This window comes from Medicago sativa, chromosome 6 (assembly GCF_051527215.1).
Source record: "Medicago sativa cultivar Bolivia chromosome 6, Bolivia_mono, whole genome shotgun sequence".
Classification (NCBI taxonomy): Eukaryota; Viridiplantae; Streptophyta; class Magnoliopsida; order Fabales; family Fabaceae; genus Medicago; species Medicago sativa.
Window position 1 is genome coordinate 36,165,805 of NC_140754.1, and position 25,461 is coordinate 36,191,265.

At 34.7% G+C, this 25,461-nt stretch overlaps 2 protein-coding genes and 1 pseudogene across 3 annotated transcripts; 2 read left to right on the forward strand and 1 right to left on the reverse strand.

Annotated features, from left to right (window-relative positions):
* Nucleotides 1-6,349: 6,349 nt before the first annotated feature.
* Nucleotides 6,350-9,432, forward strand: LOC146914847 (G-type lectin S-receptor-like serine/threonine-protein kinase At1g34300). The gene has a single exon (XM_085717545.1). The coding sequence runs from the start codon at nt 6,508-6,510 to the stop codon at nt 9,019-9,021; it is 2,514 nt and encodes an 837-aa protein (XP_085573671.1). The 5' UTR covers nt 6,350-6,507; the 3' UTR covers nt 9,022-9,432.
* Nucleotides 9,433-10,399: 967 nt separating this feature from the next.
* Nucleotides 10,400-13,297, forward strand: LOC146914848 (G-type lectin S-receptor-like serine/threonine-protein kinase At1g34300 pseudogene; annotated as a pseudogene). Its single transcript, XR_015014421.1, has one exon. The product of XR_015014421.1 is annotated as a G-type lectin S-receptor-like serine/threonine-protein kinase At1g34300 pseudogene (transcript).
* A 6,094-nt stretch (nt 13,298-19,391) lies between these two features.
* Nucleotides 19,392-24,992, reverse strand: LOC146914849 (MATE efflux family protein). The gene is made up of 4 exons (XM_085717546.1): nt 24,939-24,992; nt 24,691-24,775; nt 23,375-24,271; nt 19,392-20,250 (listed from the first exon to the last, which is right to left on the reverse strand). Exons 2-4 carry the CDS (start codon nt 24,748-24,750, stop codon nt 19,669-19,671), a joined length of 1,539 nt encoding a protein of 512 aa, XP_085573672.1. The 5' UTR covers nt 24,751-24,775; nt 24,939-24,992; the 3' UTR covers nt 19,392-19,668.
* Nucleotides 24,993-25,461: the final 469 nt, after the last annotated feature.

A 25,461-nucleotide genomic window follows, 5' to 3' on the forward strand; every position in this document is an offset into this window, starting at 1 on the left:
ACAACTTAAGACATCATAAACATCAGCATTAATAATCATTTAGTATCATAATATTATCATCATCAATCATAAACAGACATCGTCATCAAAATATCATCATCGAGTCATAATCAAACATCGTCATCAAAACATCATCATCAAATCATAATCAAACATCATCATCAGGGCATCATGAACATCAACAACAATTATCATTTATCACCTAATAATCATCATAAGACATCATGTTCAACTTAACACTTGACTCAACAACACGACCCTACTTGACAATACAACTCTTATCAACTTAACAGCTTAACATCAACGACAAATGCAACGACAACAACTTCAACATCAACGACAATTGCAACGACAACAACTTCAACTTAACATCGTACATATGCATGTGGTACCAGCCAACAACATAAATGAGCGTAATTAGGCTCTTCAACGTGTGAGCACAAAGGCTGCCGGGCCTAAAGCCCCCAACTTTATTGAGCACAAAGGCTGCCGAGCCTAAAGCCCCCAACTTTAATGAGCACAAAGGCTGCCGGGCCTAAAGCCTCCAACTTTAATGAGTATGCAATGGACTCGACCTTCCAACAACTTAGACAACATCGTGAACAACTTATACAACTCATAATCATGGACAACTTCTTAAATTCTGACAACATAGACCGACTCATGCAACTTCAAGACATTAACAGTCAACAGCAGAAAACAGCAGCAAGATACAGCATATAATAACACTTGAATGCATTAACATCATCTAAGGAATGAACTACATCAACATAATTATCATAAAGCATCATAATATCACTCATGCAACATCACTACTATTCTCAGTCACCTGAACAGACTGCTGGAGCTTCTGAAGTATCCCAAACAACTATCTTTCTTACTTCTAAGGCCATCTCATGTCTACACGTGCGAAAGGATCGCATCGGAACAATTTTGGGCAACTAACAGTCTAACTCGCAGTGGCGAGTAACTTTGCTCGCAGTGGCGAGCAAAGCGTGCATTTCTGGGGTCCCTAAGTCCTTGCTCGCAATGGCGAGCTATTCTGCTCGCAATGGCGAGCTTACAGGTCACTCGCAGTTGCGAGTTGCATTGCTCGCAGTGGCGAGCTCTGGGTCCTGGCTCGTAGATGCGAGTGTTCTTGCTCGCAGTTGCGAGCGATGAATGTCAGTACGGCCAGAAACCTAAAATTTACAACTTTTCACCTATCTTCATGATTCTTTCATCCAAATAGCATCTAATTATCATCTTAGGCAATATCTAAGGTCTGTACACTAATTTTGCATCAATCTAACATCTTTTCATGGTTTAATCATCAAATCGGTCATTTAACCCTAATCCCAATTCTCACCAACACTCAACCTAATCATGTTAAATTCAATTCTCAGAACCATACCCTTAATTATATTGAAAGCTAGTCTCACCCTTACCTGGTTATTGCAGAAAATCGACAGCCTCCTCTTGTTCTTCTCTCTTTCTGACTTTTTCTCCCTTTTCTCCGAAAACGTACGTTCTGTCTAGAAACTTTTCTCAACCTAACTCCCTCTATTTATAACCTCACTTCTAATTTCTCTTTACACCTCTAAAAATGTTCTTTTCACATCACAGCCCAAATTCTAATATTTTTATTTTACTTTCATATCTTATTTTATTAAATAATAAAATAAGTCTCAACACCTCATAACATCTCTAAAAATCATAACATCGCATATATCACATAATTTCCAGATAAATCACATATCTCTCCTAAAATCACGTAAACCTCATAAATCACTTAAATTCATAAATCATATAAATATATATAAATATATTTCTAAATAATTAAATAATTTACGACGGGCGTTACACCACCTAATTGTTCTAATCTACTAGAAACTAAAACAGCTGACCACTAAGTCTACCACAACTTGTTGGTGTTCAGATCATTATTTGACGTTTTAAATCCTTAAATATCTTTATTTATTAATTTTGTTAAGTCTGCAGCAATTTAACCTAATATTTTTCCTCTCATTTGCTGTATTAGGTTAGCAGTAATTTAACCTAACAAATTCCATCTAAAAAAAATGCATCGCACCAATTTCATTCCTATCCTCTTGCATTTTTTTTGACAATATTTTGTACACTTATTTAATACTAAAAAAATGCATCGCACCAATTTCATGTCTTTTTTTTTTGACAATATTTTGTACACTTTTTTTTGAAGGAAATATTTTGTACACTTATTTAATACTAGAAAAATGCATCGCACCAATTTCATGCCTCCTTATTTATTAATTTTGTTAAGTCTGCAACAATCCTTATTTATTAATTTTATTAGGTCTGCAGCAACTTAACCTAATAATTTCCTTCTAAAATGCTGCATTAGGTTAGTAGCAATTTAACCTAACAAATTCCATCTAAAATGCAGCGCACCAATTTAACCTAACAAATTTCCTCTAAAATGCAGCAATCCCTAATATTTCTCCTCACCGATGAGCTTTTCATTTCCTATCCTGTTGTGTCATCGTTTGTGTGTGTATATATATATATATTGTCTTTGTAGACTTTTTTTTGACAAGTTGTACACTTATTTAATACGTTTACAAATAGAATATCCTAATTTCCATGCAAACTCGGCTACCCTAATTTCCATGCAAACTCGGCTATATATAGCAAACCCTAAACCGTGTTTTCTTGGTTAAAAGATTTCAAACAATAATATGGTATGTCTGTTAATGATTTTTATTTGTAAATTTAAATCATTGTAAATCAAATATGCTTATATATGTGTCTGTGCAAACAACCTTATTTAATATGTCTAACTCGGGCAACGCCGGGTCTCTAACCTAGTCTAGTTTGATTTTTACTTATAAAAAACCGAAAAATGATACCCCGCAATTAGCCCATATATTATTCCACTTAATTGTTCCACTAGAAATTATACCGATTTCATTTCAACATAAATTTCTTTTTATAAAAAAAAGTTCTAAATAAGTGTGATTTTACTTTTTCAACTCAACAATATTTTTTTTTTCTAATTCTATCCATAAATTAGTGAGTTTGATTTTCATGCGCTGTCCGTATTAAATATTTTACACTGTCAACATATCATAACTAACCATGTGAATGAATTTAGAGTGGTAAAAGTACAAGTTAAATTTTAAATAATCTCTTTACAATGATACTCTTTTTTTTTTTAGTAAAATTCATGTGAGCAACATTTTAAAAATTAGTCTCAGCTTAAATGATGACATCTATATGAAATTTTTTCAATAAAAATGTCAATGTTAGAGTATTGATAACTCTTCTCATATTTAAATTTATCGAAAGACGGGGTGTGGGTCAAAGACAACGGATGAAACCCCCAAGAGTTACAAGATTAATTGATATGATGATTACACTTTCTTGACTCACTCACAAAAGATGAGTTATGGAAACTCATGTTGTCACATAAAATATGCAAGTCACGAGATTATTCTAAATTTACGGGTGCAGTTTTCTCAAAATTAAAAAACGTAAAGTCAGCCTCAACTTCTTCCATTTCATGGAAGAGATTTGAGTTTCTACTCAAGCAATGTTCAGGGCACAAATTTCCTGAGATGAAATTACCTTAACTTTCACCAATGGTCTGATGCCAAAAACTTGAATGCTCTTAGACGCTTCAACATGAGGTACTATGAAGAATAAAACCTTAGGATAAATCTGATAGCTGATCGATAACGTGTCCTTAAATGACTACCGCTCCCAAATCGAGGAAAGGTTTGTTCAAAAGAAGCAAGGAGGGCTATGCTTGGAAACACATGATGTCTTACGAACAAGCAACGAACTCCTAAGCATCCAATTGGAAGCAATATCTAAAAATTTGGAAGCACAAGAGGTGGCGAACATACCATCCAATTATGAAGTTTACGATTTTTGTGAGAAAGCTCATGAAGGCGGTGCATGTCTTCTAGAAAGTTTTGGGTTATCTGAAGATCAAGTCAAGTACATGGGGTTCATACAAGGGAAAAACGGAATCCTTACTCCAACAACTATAATTTCCGCTAGCCAAATCATAAAATAAAAAAAAATTACTGGGAGGAAACAATAGCCTCCAACCACAAGCAACCAATCATTAACAACAAAAGAAAAGTTGCAATTTTCTCCCCTTATGTTTCAAAATGTTGCAATTTTGGCCCCCTAATAAAAAAAATAAATTTGTTTCCCTCTATCTTTAGGGAAATATGCTCTTTTGACCCCCTATCTTTAGGGAAATATACTTTTTTGACCCTATATCTTTTGAGAAATAAGCTCTTTTGGCCCTTTATCTTTACAAAAGTTACGATTTTGGCCCCCGTTTTGGGACACATGGCGTCTTCTCATCAGTTTTGCAACGTTTTGTAAAATTGAGGGGTAAAATTGTTATATTTTCTTATAGGGCCAAAATCGCAACATTTTAAAAGTTAAGGTCTCACAAGAAGAAATACCGATAATGAAAGTAAAGTCAATCAAAGGGAAAAAGAAGGTTGGAGACAATGAAACCTTGAAAAAAGAAGAATATTTTCAAGAATTCATCAAGGCCTTAGAAGAATTTAAAGTCAATATGCCGGTCAAGGAGATGATCCAACATAGTCCCTACTAAATCAAATTTCTTCAAGAAATCTTAAAACTCGAAGCAAATCCAACAAATGAAGAACTTTTTTCTATAACCAAAAAACGTTGTCTTATTTTTGATTTGCAGGGCCCATAAAAGGAAGAAGATCCAGGATGTTTAAATGTTTCTATAATGGTGGGTGATGTGTATGTAGGTGAAGTTTTGTGTGACTTGAGGTCCATCATCAACCATGTGTAGCACAAGTTCGCCTTGCATATGGTTAAACTCCAATCGGCATGGTGAAGGATATAATGATAAAGAGTAGTTAATCCTTATTCAACATATCATTTTCTCGTTATCTCTCGTTTTACATCACATCATTAATATATCATATTACTACATCATTCTTTTTATTTTGTCCTCTTACACGATGTTATTTGGATGTATGGGTCCATGAAATTTTTTCCTATTTTAAAATGAAAGAAGTATAAACCAATGATTCAATCAACAAGATAAAAAGTATTATTTTATTAGATTTTTCTTTTTCATACATGTAAAATATAGAAGTTTATCTAACAATGAGACAATGGGTGTTGGTCATAAAAATTGAGAGAGACCAAAATTTGAAGAAAATATTTAGAAGAATTAAAAATATAAATTGATATATTTAAAAGGACTAAAAACATATATAGATCGAACTTCGTAAATGGAATTAGAACCCCGACTCATCTATTTATGTATGTTAATTACGAATAACTATTGTATTTTCATCTAAAAACAACATTTTTAATGGAAAATACACATGCACACATTCAAAGATAAGTTATATTTGATTTTTAATATAGCAAGCTCTAATATGGAGCGACTTCATATGTGGTCCACCGTGGACTAATATTTAAAATTATCATAAATTTCCACGACTATTGTAAATAGTATTCAAAATAAAAACTCATGACATTTCTCATATTTATGGCTATGACGATGACTAAATTAATGTCGGTTTGATACAAACTACATATTTATTTTTTGTTGTGTTAATCAAACTGACATCAACATTTACTTACTATCAAGAAACGACATCACTCATCGTCCCATTTTTAAATTTCTCAAAAGGAAATGTTAACGAGTGCTCCTACTTCCTTCGGTCACATTTATAAACAAAACACAACTTTTTAGGTTTATTGAATAACTAATGTATTTGGTCTATAAATGTGACTAGATACATTAATTATTCCATGAATCTAAAAAGTTGTTTTTTGCTTATAAATGTGATCGGATGAAGTATTTAAGAATCATAAATAGTAAATATTTATGAAAATGTGTATAATCATTGCATTGAAAATGAAAATATTAACTTTTTTAAAGAATAATTACTTACACCCTCCGATCACAAATATAATCAAAAATTCATATTTCAAATTCATTCAATAAATGATGTATGTAGTCTTTATTGTAGACAACATACATTATCTATTGAATGAATCTAAAACATGGATTTTTGCTTATATTTGTGACCAGAGTGTGTATTTTCGAATGTGCACTCATTAACAAGATCTTCTTAAATACTACTACTAGTCTGCCATTTATGAGGTCATCCTTATTAGCATTACTTTCTTTAATAGATTAGATAAAACCTTAACAATGGCTCACACATTCTATTGACCGGAATAAATTTCTAAATCATTGAAGTAAGAAAATTAAACAAAAGTAAAATAACCCAACAGAAATGAACTTCCATTTCATTGGTCAATCAAACCAAACGCAAAACAAGAGCCAAGTCAAAGTCTTCCCTTTCCCACACTCTTTCACCTCCACCACTACAACCTCAATTTCCTCAAATCAAACCAAAACACACTTTTTCACACAAACAACAAATGCATCCAACAACATTAACAACAACACATTCACACAATCCCCATTGAAAAACAAAAAAAACATCACAAAAAAAAAACCAAAATATGTACCTTAAAACCTTTCTATTTTTAGCCTTTCTTGTCTATGTTTCCGTTACTGTTACCGCCGTCAACCCTGGCTCCACCCTCTCCGCCTCCACCAACAATTCATGGTCATCACCATCCTCCACTTTCTCCTTCCGTTTCATCCAAACAACCCCACCAACAACCCCACCTTCCTTCCTTGCCGCCGTAGTCTACTCTGGTGGAGCTCCAGTTGTCTGGACAGCTGGAAACTCCACCGCAGTTGACTCTGGTGGCTCGTTTGAGTTTCAAACCAACGGGAATCTCCGTCTTGTCAACGGCTCAGGCGCTGTGAAATGGGAAAGCAACACAACCAGGTTGGGTGGTACATCAGTTGACATTGAAGATAGTGGCAAATTGGTCATTTTGAATGGGAAAAAAGAAGTTTGGTCAAGCTTTGATCATCTTACAGATACCCTTTTGCCATCTACAAATTTCAGTGTTGGTAAGGTATTGAAATCTGGTGATTATAGTTTTAATCTTTCAAAGATTGGTAATTTGAGTTTGATTTGGAATGATAGTGTTACTTTTTGGACACATGGTTTGAATTCATCTGTTAATGGTAGTTTGAGTAATCCTGTTTTAGGGTTAACATCCATTGGGATTTTGCAGCTTAGTGATGTGAATTTGAGTACACCTGTTGTTGTTGCTTATAGTAGTGATTATGCTGATGCTGGGAGTGGTGGGAGTGATGTTTTGAGGGTTTTGAAGTTGGATAGTGATGGGAATTTGAGGATTTATAGTACTTCTAGAGGCAGTGGGAGTCCGATTGCGAGATGGGCGGCCGTTCAGGATCAGTGTCAGGTTTATGCTTTTTGTGGGAATTATGGTATTTGTAGTTATAATGATACGAATCCGATTTGTGGGTGTCCTTCGGAGAATTTCGAAGTGAATGATGGTGGAAAAGGGTGTAGGAGGAAGGTGGATCTTGGTAATTGTCGAGGGAATGAGACTATGTTGGCGTTGGATCATACACAGTTTTTGACTTATCCTCCTGAATCCTTGTCGCAGACGTTTTTCATCGGTATATCGGCGTGTAGAGGGAATTGTCTCTCGGGGTCGGGTGCTTGTTATGCTTCTACTTCTTTGTCGGATGGAACGGGGCAATGTTACATTAAATCGATGGATTTTGTTAGTGGTTATCATAGTCCTGCTTTACCCAGTACTTCTTATGTCAAAGTTTGTCCGCCGTTGGCTCCGAATCCACCGCCTACTTCTGGGGAGACGGTGAAGGAGAAGAGTTCGAGTGTACCTGGTTGGGTTGTTGTGGTTGTTATTTTGGGTACCCTTTTAGGTGTGGTTGCTATTGAAGGTGGTTTATGGTTTTGGTGTTGTAGAAAAACTGCAAGGTTTGGTGTATTGTCAGCTCAGTATGCTCTTCTTGAGTACGCTTCTGGTGCGCCTGTTCAGTTCACATACAAGGAGCTTCAGCGCGCCACAAAAGGGTTCAAGGAGAAGCTCGGAGCTGGTGGATTTGGTGCTGTGTATAGAGGAATTCTTGTTAACAAAACTGTTGTTGCGGTGAAACAGCTTGAAGGAATTGAGCAAGGTGAGAAACAGTTTAGGATGGAAGTTGCAACTATAAGCAGTACTCATCATTTGAATTTGGTGAGACTTATCGGCTTCTGCTCGGAAGGACGCCACAGGCTTTTAGTCTACGAGTACATGAAAAACAGTTCGTTGGATAACTTTTTATTCCCGAAAGAAGAGCAATCCGGTAAACTGTTGAATTGGGAGTACCGGTACAATATTGCACTTGGCACTGCTAGAGGAATCACATACCTTCACGAGGAGTGTCGCGACTGCATAGTCCACTGTGATATCAAACCTGAAAACATTCTCTTGGACGATAATTACGTCGCTAAAGTCTCGGATTTTGGTCTTGCAAAGCTCGTTAATCCGAAAGACCATAGACACAGGACTTTGACAAGTGTACGAGGAACAAGAGGATATTTAGCCCCCGAGTGGATTGCAAATCTTCCTACAACATCGAAATCTGATGTTTACAGCTACGGCATGGTCTTGTTAGAGATTGTGAGCGGAAGGAGGAACTTCGATGTCTCCGAGGAAACAAATAGGAAGAAGTTTTCCACTTGGGCCTATGAAGAGTTTGAGAAAGGTAACATCAAAGGAATTTTGGACAAAAGACTCGCAGATGTAGAAGTCGATACCGAGCAAGTTACAAGGGCAATTCAAGTATGCTTTTGGTGCATCCAAGAGCAGCCGTCTCAGCGACCGGTGATGAGTAAAGTTGTTCAAATGTTAGAAGGAGTAAAAGAAATTGAGAAGCCACCTCCTCCTAAGTTTGTGGTTGAAGGACCTGTTAGTGGAACCAGCACCTATATTAGCAGCAATGTAAGTGCATTTTCCACAGTTGGAGCCTCACCACATGTTCCTTCGTCATCTTCATCAATCCAGACTAGTCGCGTTTCAAACTTTGCCTCGGGAAGAACACCTGAGAAGGCAAGTTCATCCCTTTTACAATCAGATCAATGAATTTGGATTCCCTGCAGTCGCCAAAATCCCTCATTCACATGCTCACCACAAAATAAAAGACTGCTTGAAATCTGCAGTGTTCAATCTTGATCCAATGGTCGTCGACGTGGTGACAGTGTGAATGCCGGATTTTGGCGACTGCCTTCATTCTTTTATGAGCACGGTCACATTGGCTATGGATTTGTGTTGGAACAGCAGAAGTAAGTTTTGCTGGCCAAATTTAATGTATAATATATATATTCTGTATGTTATTTTTATTTTTTCTACATGATCACTGTATACTAGTTTAAAATAGGAGATTTCAAATTTATAGTTGAAATAATTATTTGTATTCAATTCATGAAATTTCTGGTTATTGTGTATGTCCATATGATGCAGCAGAAGCTATATATCAAGACTACTTTGTTGAAAGATTTTGTATTTTTATTTACTATAATTTCATTTACATGTAATTAGTTTGATTCAAACATTCAGTCTCCAAATACAAATAAAAGTGATTTTACAATGGCATTGCAACACTGTAATTAGAGATATTTGATTATACAATCAAGATTATGAAAAGTTATATTCAGTTCTAGATCTGTAGAAAAAGTCTTGGTTTTGATTCCTCTATAACTCCTAATTGGAATATAATTGCTTCAAAACCACAATCATTTACTGCAAAACTATGAAGCACGGACATCGGACACGACACGGACACTGACACGCTGACACCGTTAATAATTTGAGAAAATCACATAATTTAGTGTAATTATGTGTCGGTGTCGGACACAATACGTGTCCGACACCAGGACACAGCTAATCCGAGGAGTGTTCGTGCTTCATAGCTGCAAAAGCAATTACAAATACCATGAACAGCGTCATCTTTGTGGCCTATGAATTCCTTTATAAGTTGTTTGTAGTGTTTTAGAATGAATTTAGCTAGCAACATGTACTCTCTAATTTGCTTGAAATTTTAATGGGAGAAAATTACACAATAAAATATTAGAAAAATAAAATCAACCAACAGAGTCTGTAAGGCCGAACTCAACTAGCAATGCTTATATTGTTGAGCTGAAAAGTTTCACCTGAGAGCACGAACGTGAGACATCGCAGTTGTCTGTGTAATTTTCAGTGGTGTTTATCACTTTGTCTACGACAAAAAGAATGAAAAACAGAAATGAACCTCCATTGGCCAAGTCAAAGTCTTCCTTTTCCCAAACTATACTTCCCACCACTCTAAGGTCAATTTCCACAAAAAGAAAAACCAAAGCACACTCTACAACTACAAGTCCCATTGAAATATCATCAAACAAACATGAACCACAATTTTCACAAAACAAACCAAAACACACGACAATACAACAATTACAAATGTATCCAACAGCAATAACATTTCACACAGATCCCACTGAAACAACAACAATCAAACAGACATGTACCTCAAATCCCACTGTATATTCTTAACCTTTCTTCTCTTCACCGACGCCGTCACCGCTGTCAACCCTGGCTCCATTCTCTCCGCCTCCAACACCAACCAATCATGGTCCTCTCCGAATACCACTTTCTCTTTACGCTTTGTCCCCGTCGACCCACCAACCTCTCCTCCTACCTTCCTCGCCGCCATTGTCTACTCTGGTGGAGCTCCTGTTGTCTGGACAGCTGGTAACTCCACCGCTGTCGACTCCGGTGGTTCCTTCCAGTTTCTTACCAATGGCGACCTTCGTCTCATTAACGGTTCTGGCGCCACCGTCTGGAACTCCGGGACTGCTAATATGGGTGCAACATCAGCCACTGTTGAAGACAGTGGTAAATTGGTGATTTTGAACGGAACGAATGAGGTTTGGTCAAGCTTTGATCATCTTACAGATACCCTTCTGCCTTCTCAGAATTTTACTGTTGGTAAGATTTTGAAATCTGGTGATTATAGTTTTAGTCTTGGAAAGAATGGTAATTTGAATTTGATTTGGAACAATAGTATAACTTTTTGGACTCATGGTTTGAATTCTTCTGTGAATGTGAGTTTGAGTAATCCTGTTTTAGGGTTAACATCCATTGGAATTTTGCAACTTTCTGATGTGAAATTGAGTACCCCTGTTATTGTTGCTTATAGTAGTGACTATGATAATGTAGGGAGTGGTGTGAGCGATGTTCTTAGGGTCTTGAAATTGGATAGGGATGGGAATTTGAGGATTTATAACACTTCTAGGGGTAGTGGAAATCTGGTTGCGAGATGGGCAGCCGTTCAGGACCAGTGTAAGGTTTATGCTTTTTGCGGGAACTATGGTATTTGCAGTTATAATGATACGAACCCTATTTGCGGTTGTCCTTCGGAGAATTTCGAGATGATTGGTGGTAATAGAAAAGGGTGTAGGAGGAAGGTAAATCTTGATAGTTGTCAAGGGAATGAAACTATGTTGACATTGGATCATACACAGTTATTAACTTATTACCCTGAAACTGATTCGTCACTTCTCATTGGTTTCACGGCGTGTAGAGGAAATTGTCTCTCAGGTTCGCGTGCTTGTTTTGCTTCTACTTCGTTGTTGGATGGAAGTGGACATTGTTATTTGAAGTCAGTAGATTTTTTCAGTGGATATTATAGTCCAACGTTACCCAGTATTTCGTATGTCAAGGTTTGTTCGCCGTTGGCTCCAAATCCACCACCCTCTTTGGGGGAGATGGTGAAGGAAAAGAGTTCGAGCGTACCTGCTTGGGTTATTGTGGTTGTTATTCTGGGTACCCTTTTAGTTGGGATTGCTATTGAAGGTGGATTATGGATTTGGTGCTGTAGAAAAACTGCAAGGTTTGGTGTATTGTCGGCTCGGTATGCACTTCTAGAATACGCTTCTGGTGCGCCGGTTCAGTTCACATACAAGGAACTTCAGCGCTCGACAAAAGGGTTCAAGGAGAAGCTCGGAGCTGGTGGATTTGGTGCTGTGTATCGAGGAATTCTTGTTAACAAAACTGTTGTTGCGGTGAAACAGCTTGAAGGAATTGAGCAAGGTGAGAAACAGTTTAGGATGGAAGTTGCAACTATAAGCAGTACTCATCATCTTAATTTGGTGAGACTTATCGGTTTTTGCTCGGAAGGACGCCACAGGCTTTTAGTCTATGAGTTCATGAAAAATAGTTCCTTGGATAAATTTTTATTCCCGGAAGAAGAGCAACTGGGAAAACTGTTGAATTGGGAGTATCGGTACAATATAGCGCTCGGCACTGCAAAAGGAATCACATACCTGCACGAGGAGTGTCGCGACTGCATAGTCCACTGTGATATCAAACCTGAAAACATTCTCTTGAACGAGAATTACGTCGCTAAAGTATCTGATTTTGGTCTGGCAAAGCTTGTTAATCCGAAGGACCATAGACACAGAACTTTGACAAGCGTACGAGGAACAAGAGGATATTTAGCACCTGAATGGATTGCGAATCTTCCTGTAACATCGAAATCCGATGTTTACAGCTACGGCATGGTTTTGTTAGAGATTGTGAGCGGAAAGAGGAACTTTAATGTCTCCGACGAAACAGATAGGAAGAAGTTCTCAATCTGGGCCTATGAAGAGTTTGAGAAAGGTAACATCAATGGAATTTTGGATAAAAGGCTCGCCGATATGGAAGTTGATATGGAGCAAGTTACGAGAGCGATTCAGGTCTGCTTTTGGTGCATCCAAGAGCAACCATCTCAAAGACCGGTGATGAGCAAAGTCGTTCAAATGCTAGAAGGTGTAAAAGAAATTGAGAAACCACCTCCTCCAAAATTAGTCATTGAAGGACCTGTTAGTGAAACCAGCATCTACATTAGTAGCAATGTTAGCGCATTTTCCACAACTGGAGCCTCACCAAATATTCCTTCACCATCATCAGTCCAGGCTAGTGGTGTTTCATACTTCGCCGCAGGAAGAAACCCTGAGAAGGCAACTTCATCCCTTTTGCAATCAAATCAATGAATTTGGATTACCTATAGTTGCTAAAATTCCGCATTCATGCAGATGCAGTCGCTGCAAAAAACAAAAACTGCTTGAAATATGCAACATCCAATATTGATCCATTGATCCAATGGTTACCTACGTGGTGTCTGCGTGAATGCGGATTTTGGCAATTGCAGGGAATTTAATCAATACAACTATCCATAGAAAAAGTCATTGTTTTGATTTCTATAGAACTCCTGATTGGAATATTGCTACAAAGCAACAATTATTTACTGCAAAACCAAGTGTAATTACCATCAAGAGCAAGTCATCATCTGTAAATTCCTTTATAATAAATTAAAGTTCATATTTGTATTGTTTTAGAATGAACTACCTATCAACACACTCTACTAATTGAAATTTCGATTTGTCGCACTAAATTTTATGTGGGGCCTACGTGATTTTAAGAGACCAATTAGAATTTCAACCAATTAGATGAGTACAAAAAATAAAAATTAGATTACTATGTATGTTGAGAGAGTGTGTTTTCACAGCGCTCTTCAGAATGAATAAAACAAACCTAAATGTTCGAGGTAAAGAGTTGTAGCCTATAGGCAGTCGAGTCCATCACTAAGGCAATGTTTGGTTTTGCGGTAGGCTGCTCTTTTCTCGCATCCCGACATACGACAAGAGAGAAGCTACAATTGTGAGCTTCCATTTCACCACGCGACGGTGTTTTGTGGCAGCTCAAGCGAACAGACACTAAACATATGCATTGTAGATTTGCCTCATCCAATATCTATTCTTACAGTGTTTTATGATCATTGTAAAACCAAAATGCAAAAACGACAGAAGACAAAAGAAGGAATCACACAACAGCTTTGTTGCTGGAAACTTACTTTGGTCACAATCAATTGAAACAGTGTCTGTTGGATTCATGCTTGTTATTAATGTGTATATTTTATTTATGAATAGTATTAAGTTGTCCTCGGCGTATAAATAAATGTGTGTAATTCTCATTTTTGCATGATTGTAAAACCTTATTCAAAAAAAAAAAAAAAACCTTATTCAAAAATCATAACGACTATGAGGTTGTTTTCACTAAATGTCAATTATGTTTTATTTCAAATATGTATTATTAATTTTTTAATGTCTTATTTAACATGAAAGGATATTTAAGCAAGAGGATGAATACTTTAATCACTTGTAACTCTAACAATGATTCTTTGAAACAAATGTTCACGATTGAAGCAGTCAACTTATCAATTTGATTAAATAAAAATAAGTGGAAAATGAATGAGTTAAGTTTTGAAGCCACCCCTCAAGTGCAAGGATGATGACAACTATGAGTTTCTATTTTCAAAAGATGATATTCTTCATTGTTAAAGTTAAAATCGATTTTTAAGAGAACATCGTCCATAGTATACTATTTATTAAAGTAGTCTACGGAAAAAGAAGAAGAAAAAAAAATTAGGGATACCGTATAATTTGTTGTGAGTGAATGAGCAAATCAATTTACGAAATTGTAAATATCAGTCAAAATAGTCTATGATTTTTGCAATTCATGTAATTAAATGAACGTTTGTCGAAATAACCACATTATCTACATATATGGCACAATCATATTCATCCCACATTAATATAACCACATTGGGACTAATTTTCCTATGGAATATACAGTTAAAACTCTATAAATTAATAATGTCAGGACCGGAGAAATTTATTAATTTAGAGAGTTATTAATTTATCGATAAATTAATAATTATTAATTTAAAGAGTTTTTAAGTAATTATACTGTACATACCAAACAAAAAAACAAATTAGTATATGCCTCTTAGAATTACGTTGCAGCGAACCTTGAGACTCAACGTAAATTAGTAACTACCGTGTTCATATGCATTGGAAATCAATAATGACTTTTGAGTTACAGTAAATGTAAACACGAGGAACAAATGTGTTCAATGTATTTTTTTCAATTTCTATGAATTATTAATTTATGATTTTCTTGGGACCAAAAATTATAAAGGGATCTCCCGAAAAATTATTATCTTATTATTTTATCGAGTTTTTCAATTTTTTACATTGGCCCAAGTCGGGACCGGACAAATTTATTATTTTAGAGAGTTTATTATTTTACCGAGTATTAATTTAAAGAGTTTCTACTGTAGTTCTATCAGGAAGTAATAAATCCATTGTTTCAAGGTAGTGAGATTGACAATGAAAGCACCAACGTAAGAGTTCCCACAATTGACATGTCACAAATATCGAGGCCAAACTCATCCCTACAAAATCGGCTTGTATGGTGAGGAGTGCCTCCTCTCTATAAACTCTTCTCAATTCATCCCACATTAATATAACCACATTGGGACTAATTTCCCTATGGAATATAGTTCTATCAGGAAGTAATAACTCCATTGTTTCAAGGTAGTGAGATTGACAATGAAAGCACCAACGTAAGAGTTCCCACAATTGACATGTCACAAATATCGAGGCCTAACTCATCCCTAAAAAATCGGCTTGTATGGTGAGGAGTGCCTCCTCTCTATAAACTCTTCTCTCTTCTCAAGAATCATATCTATCTGATGTGGGACTAAATCCCATCGCTGCATTCTCTCTTCTCAAGAATCATATCTATCTGATGTGGGACTAAATCTGATGTGGGACTAAATCCCATCGCTGCATTCTCTCTTCTCAAGAATCATATCTATCTGATGTGGGACTAAATCCCATCGCTGCATCGTCATGTCACAAATATCGAGGCCTAACTCATCCCTAAAAAATCGGCTTGTATGGTGAGGAGTGCCTCCTCTCTATAAACTCTTCTCTCTTCTCAAGAATCATATCTATCTGATGTGGGACTAAATCCCATCGCTGCATTCTCTCTTCTCAAGAATCATATCTATCTGATGTGGGACTAAATCCCATCGCTGCATCGTCCACGTTTAAGGCCCATTGCTTCAGTCAGGCCCAATGGGCCTGCTCAAGAATAAGAATCATATCTATCTGATGTGGGACTAAATCCCATCGCTGCATCGTCCACGTTTAAGGCCCATTAATTCAGTCCGGCCCAATGGGCCTGAAACGTGGACGATGCAGGAATCCCAACGATGGACCCGATAGGCTCTGATACCATGTAACGAATATCGGGGCCTAACTCATCCGTACAAAATCGTCTTGTACGGTGATAAATGTCTACTCTTTATAAACTCTTCTCAAAAATCCTATCTATCCGATGTGGGACTAAATCTCATCCGAGTGTTGGCCGCTAACATGACAATGTAATAATCGAACAATTGCAAATTATTTATTGAATAAAAGGTAGAATTGATAAATGACAATTCAATTAGAGTTTATGTTCTTTAGTATATAAACCAAAACAATAAAAGAAAATGACACAAGACTAAGTCCAAGACTTAGTCATTACTCTACGATAGAGTAATCAATGGAGAGAGATGAGTGACTTAATCAATTTTCTTCATATCTTTTATTGATTATTATTTTCCTATTTATATATGATCCAAGTTTCGAGCTAGTGTTCTATGGTCACAAGACCAAATGTATAGTGTTTAGACACGCATACAAAGAGAGATTTTTTCTAATAATAAAAAACAAAACAAAATAAATATTTTGGGGACAAGTGCATCATTGTATATGTGCCTAAACACTATGTATTTGGTCTTGTGACCAAATAAGTATTTCTCCCAAGTTTCCTTGATTTTAGGACCACTAACCACATATTCATGTGTCAATCAATCATGTTATACAAGGTTTAATTCCCTATTTTGAATCATAACCTTCACACGCAAAAATTCATGTCATTACCTCTCACAAAAGAAAGTGAACTTTTTTTTATCAAAGCGCTCAAATATAAAAGATAGGAGATACCTGAACCAATACAACAAAGTCACATAGTACAAAACCTGTGAAAAGAAAATCCATTTATATCCATAGGAAAAAAAAGGTCCTAAGAAAAGAGAGGTGGCATTTAGCCTGGACCTGTGTAAGTATTGGTCCATAATGGACCAATATTTATAGTCACTGGATTATATGCATACACAATAACACAATGCACCTCACACATTTAATTATTTCCTTTACTCTTTCTAAAATATTTTCTTGCCTTCTCTCTCTTTCTGTAATTTCAACATTCAATCTTCAATTTTTTTTTATTCCATCGTTTTCAATCAATATTTAGAATTTAATAATTTAACATATCTTTTTATTTATATTATAATATTAAATTAATATTTACTCACAAAAAATTATTTTATATTTATTTTCATTTACTTAAACATAGCAAACTTTTTTTTTATAAAAGATTGCAATGAACAGTTAGAGAATGTATTATTTATTATTAATGCTATTATTAGTCTTTTGGAAAGGATAATATGATTATTCTAAAAAAACAATGAAAAAAATAAATAATTGATAACGGTAACTGAATTATACTTTTCGGATAACAATAACATGTATCTTTTTTCATTCAAAAAAATAACATGTACCTTTTCTCCCATTTGTAAAAAAAAAAATCCTTTTCTCCATAAAAAAAAACTTGTACGTTTCATAAAAATAAAATCAAATAACAATATGCAGCTGTCCAACATTTACCGTAACAAATTCGTAGAAAAAAAGTGTAAATACCAACAAAAAAATTTTATTGTAACAAATTTGTCAAGAAAAAAAACAATTACCGCAACAATATGTAATATTTTAAATTATAATAATTATAAAGGGTAAAAATGATTTTTTTATAAAATGATAAAGGAAGATGGGTTAGATTGAGTGTTTATAGACCATGATAAAATTTAAGGGTTCATATGATCTAACCGTTGAAAAAATTGGTCCATCATGGACCAATATTCTCATGGGTTCATTTTATAGGGAACCGAAAAGAGATTGTTTAGTCCACCATAATACATAAAAGCTAGACAGATATTGACCATTCTTGGTCATAAAAACTACTGCAAGACTATCCTCTCCGTAAAAGTTTGTACAAAAAGTATTGATATTCCTAACTTTTCTTTTACAATTTAACTAGCTATTCTCATCTGTCAAGGCAACTTTGATGGTACTCTTTTAGACACCGTCCTCGTTCAAACCATTTTAAATAACATTTTACAATTTTGGAGAAGTAAAAATGAAGTGCTATTTTGATCAATAGTCATCACCTTCTTTGATAAATTTTTCTATGTAATATATGAGCCACTTGTGTAAAAATAGGGTAAAGATACTGTACAATACACCAAATAATGGGGACCTCTTCCTAAAACCTGCATATGAGGGAGCTTTGGTGCATCGGATTGCCCTTTAATAAATTTGTGATATACTTTAAGGGTGTGATGAGTTAGTAGTACAGGTGAGGTACTGATCTCACGAGTGTTATTCGGCCGGCAATATAATTAAGTCCTGCTTTTGCATAACAGCTTTAACACAAAGCTGCTTTATGTTTGATTTCTCAGTCTCATCTCAGCCTTATTTCTAAAAATTAGCAAATGTCAGATATCAGATTCTCATATTCCAGCTATATCTCCATCCATGCACTTGTCACACATATCAGACCAAAAGCTACTTTTTTCACTACCCTATTTTCCCATCTCCCTAAAATATTCTGTGTATTTTTTAAAATATTCTGTGTATATTTGGTATTGCTTTTAGAAATTCTTATACTATTTGATTCTAAAATTGGAAAACTAGAATTGACATGTTTGTGTGTGTGTGTGTTTTTCTGTAGAATTAATTTTGCCATAAAAAATGATTGTAGTGCATCTTTAGTAAAATAATAAATTGAAAAGTTGGTATCTATTCCGATAATCGACTAATTTGAAGGGTTCATTCCAAACGTCCATTTGTGAGGAGACCATTTAAAGCTAGAGTAAAAATGTGTATGAATTAGTTCATCAAAATTGATAATGAAAAAAATCGAATAAAAAATCTTGAGAAGAGTATATTTTAAAATCTCAAAGGAATACCATTATGCCAACCTAAATAAATTGATGCATATTTAGTATTGTTATGAGTTTATCGAAATCATGATCAATCATTGTAATTTTGTAAAGGATACTATGACATCCGGTATATATTTCTTTTTATTTTTTGATTGAAAACATGCACTTAATTGAAGTTACTGATTTGTAATTTTTTACTCAACATAAATTTTGCAGTTTTTTACTTAATTGAAGCAAAATTAATTGATACTCAAGTTTAATTGATTTTATCTTTAGACTTAATTCTACTATATTCGGATATAATTTGTAGTTTTTTTTACTTCAAATGTGATTGTTACACTTAAATGTATTATTCAACTAATTTTTATGTTGATGTATAAACATAGAACACTTCCCGTTGAATCGTACAAAAAAAAAAAAAAAAATCACATTAAATCAATTTTACAAAATCAAGTTATATTAAACTCGTTTTTTGACTTGAATTAATTTTTTTAAATCAATTTTGGTTAAGATAGAACCAAACACACTAAAAAAATACAATAAGCTAATGTGATATGTGTAACCATTGTTGGTATAGAAAGTGATACATTGTTCATCAAAAACCCTTTTTCAAAAAATGAAAAGGAAAGGAAAGATGAAAGAAAACAACATATCCTCCTGAAAAGCAACCCCATCAATCACATAGATGCAGGCACCACTCATAAATCTCCAAATCCAATTTACTAAACGACAATATCTAATCTTTTATACCAACATACAAAATCCCAATGTCATTATAGACATCATTCTCTTCTAGGTTATAGTGTCTTTTTTTAGCACATGTCAATTTTGTTCCCATTTTCATTCTCTAATAATAAACCCTTGCATTCTTCATTTTTCTTCTTGTCTTTATTCTTCTTACTTTCATTGCAAATCACCATCTCTACCTTTGTTAGCTTCTCTGCCTTCAAAGCCTCAGCTTCCCAATCAGTTTTTATAATCACAACATATAAAATTGACAAAGCACATGCCACTTGTGCAGATAAAAGCCCAAACCAAAGCCCACTAAACCCAATCTTGAACCAAAATGCCAAGCCCACGGCCACCGGAGTACCGACAAAGTAGAATGAACCTAGGTTTATGTTGGCGCCTATGACGGGCCGGGCAGTTCCACGAAGGATGCCGCAGCCGGTTGTTTGTGGGCAGTTTCCAAGCTCACATAGGCCCATAATTGGCATGACTGATGCAACCAAGGCTTTGACGGGCTCGTCGTTTGTGAATAGCCCGGCCCATCCGTATCTAAGGATCACTGTCCATGTTACATTGATAAAACCCATCACAAATGCACATCCTAGGGCTACCATGGCTGCTAGCTTTGCTTTGTATGGTTTACCAGCTCCAAGCTCATTCCCTACCTGCATTTATTGAATTGAAAATGATTATACTTTGCCATTATAATAAATTTCATGCAGGCTTTTATTAATTGTTCAAGTACTACAAAAATTTCAACAATTTGAAATATCAATCAAGCTATGACTTGCAATCATCAAAAGATCGTATTTACGCAGTCGTCATTTCGATGACCATGAAACGATATCAAACAGTTTAGATTTCAAGTAGATTTTTAATATGTTTAAAAAACTATACTACTAATCATAGTATCCCTAAGAGTTGTTTTAACGCAGCTACATGCTCGGATTCAAATTCAGGACCTTGGTTAAGTTAAAAGAGATCTGTATCATCTCATCTACGCGTTTTTATGTATTAAATATGCATATATGATGTCTTATATTAAATGATTTGATATTAGTACCATAACCAACAAAACATTAGGATATGAGAGAGTGTCAACATTAATTAAAACAAACCCTAAAACCAAATATAATTGTGGGCCCCACTAGAAAAGTAGGGTTCTTTTGGGATTTGATAGTTAAATTATTTGGTAAAATAGCAATCTATGATGATGAAGTTCCTATGCAAGCCAAGCAGAAATGCACTTACAAGTGATGAATTAGTTCTAGTTTTGTGGAGTCACATTACAAATGTGACCTAACTGCATTGGGACCTTTGTACTTGATGCAATCATGCAACAAACCAATACCTCAGCAAGGACAAACTAAGGATTTACGTTTTGCCCAAAAGGAATGTAAAAAAGAAACCAAAGAAAAAAGATCAAAGATTCTTATACCAAAAAACAAAAAAACAAAGATTCAGGGTATAAACTTTAAACAAATTTGCAGCATAAAATCTCCACACGTGTATTTGGCATCTGATTGGAGAGAGAAAAAGTAAAAACAACTACTTTTGGTACTAATATTTTAATTTTTTTACACTAAGCACTAAGTTAATAATACAATAAAATAGTATTAAAATAAAGAAAGTTATCAAAACTAAAATAATAAATCCTTCAAAAAAAAAAACTAAAATAATAAATGTAACAAGTTCTTAGGAAGGAATCATGGTTTATACAATGCAGCATGTTTTCTGTAGGTAAGAATGTAACAACAGTTACTGGACCAAGTGCATTTTTTTGAAGTGCAATTCTAGTTTAAGGTTTCTTGAATTTGTGTTTTAAATTATTTATTATATTATAGAATAAAACAATTTAAAAATTGAGATCCTTGATTGTTGGAAACAACACTAAAGGACAAGTAAAATGAAGAGCCTTAAATAGAAAAAAAAAGTGGGATAAATTTTTAATGTAATAGTTTAAGAGTAACATTTGAGAAAACTATATGAAGAAAATTGTAAGCATTTACTTCCATACTTCTTAACTAGATACAGAGAATAAAATTTAAAATAAAAAATAAAATTGTAAGCTACAAAAAAATAAAAAATTCAGATGATTTTAAGGTGGTGCAGCATCTACAATTAATCATAGCATACTCTAAGCTACATACTTTTTTTCAGATAATTTTAGTGTAGGGCAGCGTACAATCATAGTACTCTATATTGTTAGCTACATCATAGTATGTTAGGGACCACATCCGTGCATCAAAGACACATTTTCAATGGTCAATGTGAATTAATCTTGTTTGAAGATATTTGACTTTTTGAAGAAAACAATTTTAATCTCAAACTTCTACTAACTTGTTTTATATAAATATATTCAAAAATCAATGGTAGTAAGTAACTACTACAGAGATGCTATTTCTCGCGAACTCGTCCCAAACTGCCGTAGAACCAATCACATCTCATGCTGGCCGGAAAAAACGGGAAGATGGGGTAGTGGAATTTCAATTGTATAACAGTAATAAGCCTTCGTGACGTTGTCGCTGTAATGTTTCTGGCTTGATTAATCATTTTCTTAAAAAATACAACTAAAGTATGTTTGGATTAGCAATAAGATTGACATAAAATACACTTTAAAGTTTCACAAAATCACAATATGTTAATGATTTTGTCAAAATTATGGTCAATCTCAATATAGACTACTTTGATATGATAATTGATTTTTTGAAATCATAGTACCATCCTGTGATACTAAATATACACTGGAAAATTCTTGGGTGGTCTTGGACCATGAATATGAATTTGGTCACATCCAATCAATGAATGACACCCCACAACAATGAGAGAGAGAAAAAAAACTAAAAAAAAAAGAAGAAAGAAATTGGCAATGCTTTGGTGTCTAGTGACCAAATCAAATTTTTTGATCATGTAACCACCTAAGACCTTCTCATATACACTTTACCGTCAAACTAACATCGAGAAGCCAAATTGCCAAAACATCTAGTCATGTAGAATATAAAAATCAAACTAGCCATGCCACTCCATTTCTCTCACTATTTTCAGTATATATTTTATAATTCTCCATGCCACCCCACCCAATACCAACCTAAGTGGAAAATATTTTAAAATTGAGACTCTCATCTCAAAACCAACATTAAAATACAAAAATCGTTATTGCTAACAAAGCTTTTTGGCTTATAAAGAAAAAGGTTAAAATAAAATAAGGGTGAATACCAATTTTGTTCTTCCAAAAATTACGCAACATCCAATATAGTCCCTCAAAACAAAAAAGTACACATGTAGTCCCATGATAAATTTGACATAGTGGTTTCTAATGCTGATGCAACTATAGAAAACATTTGCTTTGTCTCTAAATGTGTGAGAAATTGTCATTATCATCTTTTAAAAATATCAAACTAACTAATAGAAGACGCAAACCGATCAAATTAACTAACGGAAGACACATGTAAAATGACTAATAGAAAACACAATATTTCAAGCTAACAAAGAAATATATTTGAGGCGCAAACTACCAAACGAGACACATTTTGAGATATTTTTGTAATTCTGGTTAACTCAAGGACTAAAACTTTAGCATTCGACGCATTCAGACTATTATTGACTCGTATGCTCCTTATACATAAAATTAGTTTAATTTTGATGCATTATCGTGGTAAAATTATCCGCATGTTGCTAAATCGCAATCAATCATATTATAACCTTAAAAGTAGTTACGTTTAAACGCAATGTTATGCTTACGACGATTATGATTGATCGATAATGTAATGAAAGAGAAGAAAGACATACCCTAGCAGAGACACAGCCAGCAAGAGCCATAGGGACAGTATACATCATACTAGTTGTCTGAATCAAAATCCCAGTAGCAGCAACAGCCAATGTAGGATTCTCCAAATAACCAGCCAAAACAGTAACAATCTCATACCACCACCATTCCAAACATATCATAAGACAACTAGGTACAGCCAATTTCATCAACTCCCCCAAACCTTCACTCACCACCATCATTCCTCCTCCGCCACCGCCACATCCCGGCCATCTTAACATCATCTCCTTCTTTCTAAACAACCCGACATACCCCGCCATCAACACGACCATGTTCATATTCGTTAACACGGACGCCATCGCCACGCCCGGTACACCAAATTGCATCACCATAACCAAGAAATAATTCAAAGGCACATGAAAAATGACTGCTATAAGGGAGCAATACATCATAGGTTTTGTTACTTTTTGTGACCTTAAAAACACTCTCAAAGGTTGTAACAAAGTATTTGTCAAAAGATCAGGTAGTGAATAGAAACAATATATTGCTGCCATTTCAGTGATTTTACCATCTTGTCCCATGAAAAGCATGATTTTTTCAAGGTTAAGCCAAAGGAGACTTATGGGGACAATTGCCATGAGAAGTATGAGAACCATGCGTTGTAGTGAAAGGGAAAGAAGTTCCCAGTTTTTGCTACCAAAAGCTTGGCTACAAACCGGTTCGAGACCGGAGGCGAGGCCGACGAGAACAGAGTACCCTGTTATGTTTGTAAAACCTATGGACAGTGCACCACCAGCTAGCTCTAAGCTACCAAGACGACCTAGGAAGAGGACAGACACAACAGCTCTAACAAATACCAACATGTTCATGGCTGTTATTGGTAAAGCCATGCTCCATAGTTCCTTCAACTCTTCCACCACCTTGTCACAAAGTTTGCATCAAATAATTTAATACAACACATGAAAAAAAATAGACTATCTAAATATTTGGTACCACCGGTGGTTTGTCAGAATCTGAAAAGCCATCATAATTTTGCAAAAGATACATCGGTGGCTCGTGATTCTGGCAAACTTACTGTGATACCAAACATACAATATAGATGAAAAATCACAATTAGTTTGGATCAAACATTTTAGTACAACACAAAAAAGGATATTGTCTGCATGTTTGGTATTAGAGTGGATTTGTCAGAATCATGACGAGTCATTCTGACAAAAGCTGCATATGGTAAGTCATCGCGATTCTGCAAACCTAGTAATAAAACCTAGTAACCTACTATACCAAACATACACCGTAGTTGAAAGACAAAAATGTGATTATACAAAGTTTTTTGTATTACCTGAGAGGTTGTTGGGAATTTGTGTGAAAAGAAATCATGGTCTTTATCATCATCTCCCATTTTTGTTGATAAATATTCGTTCTTGCTGCAAAAGAGTAGTGAATCAAACAGTGAGAGAAACAAGAAGAAGAAAAAGATGAAAACAGAAGATGAAAAGAGGGTCTACTTTGTTTGTTTCAATATAATCAATCATACATAATCTACCTATAATAGCTAGTGAAGAGAAAAAAGGGTAAGCACAAACAAACCTTTTCTTCTTCTAGTTATCTAAAAACCGTAAAAGGGTAAGACAGAGAATGTATGAGAAGAGAGAAAAGGTTACATGGGGAAGGACACATTTAAGTAGAGCAACCAACAACATTGAAAAAGGTGCAACAAAAAATACCAAAAGGTGTAAGGAGAATAATGATAAAGTAATTTTCTAATAAAAATAATAAATAGTTAAAACATTTTTGCTCTTCAACGGATTTTGATTTAGAAATATTGGTATTCCAAACGTAAAATATAATTTGTTCTTACACCTTTTAAACATAAAACTTATGATGTGGCAGATTGTAAACTAGAATTAGTCCAAAGAATAAGGATCAAATATTTTTAATCTCATAATTGATAATTTGATGTCGTGAAAGTTTAAAAGCAAAGAATCTTTAAATTATAAAGTTGGAATAAAGAAAAAGTTATAAAAACTGGTGTATGTAGGGCATTAGTTAGGAAAAGCAAAACAAACAAGTTTTAAGTTGAAAATAACACTTTTTAAATTTTTGAAGAGTT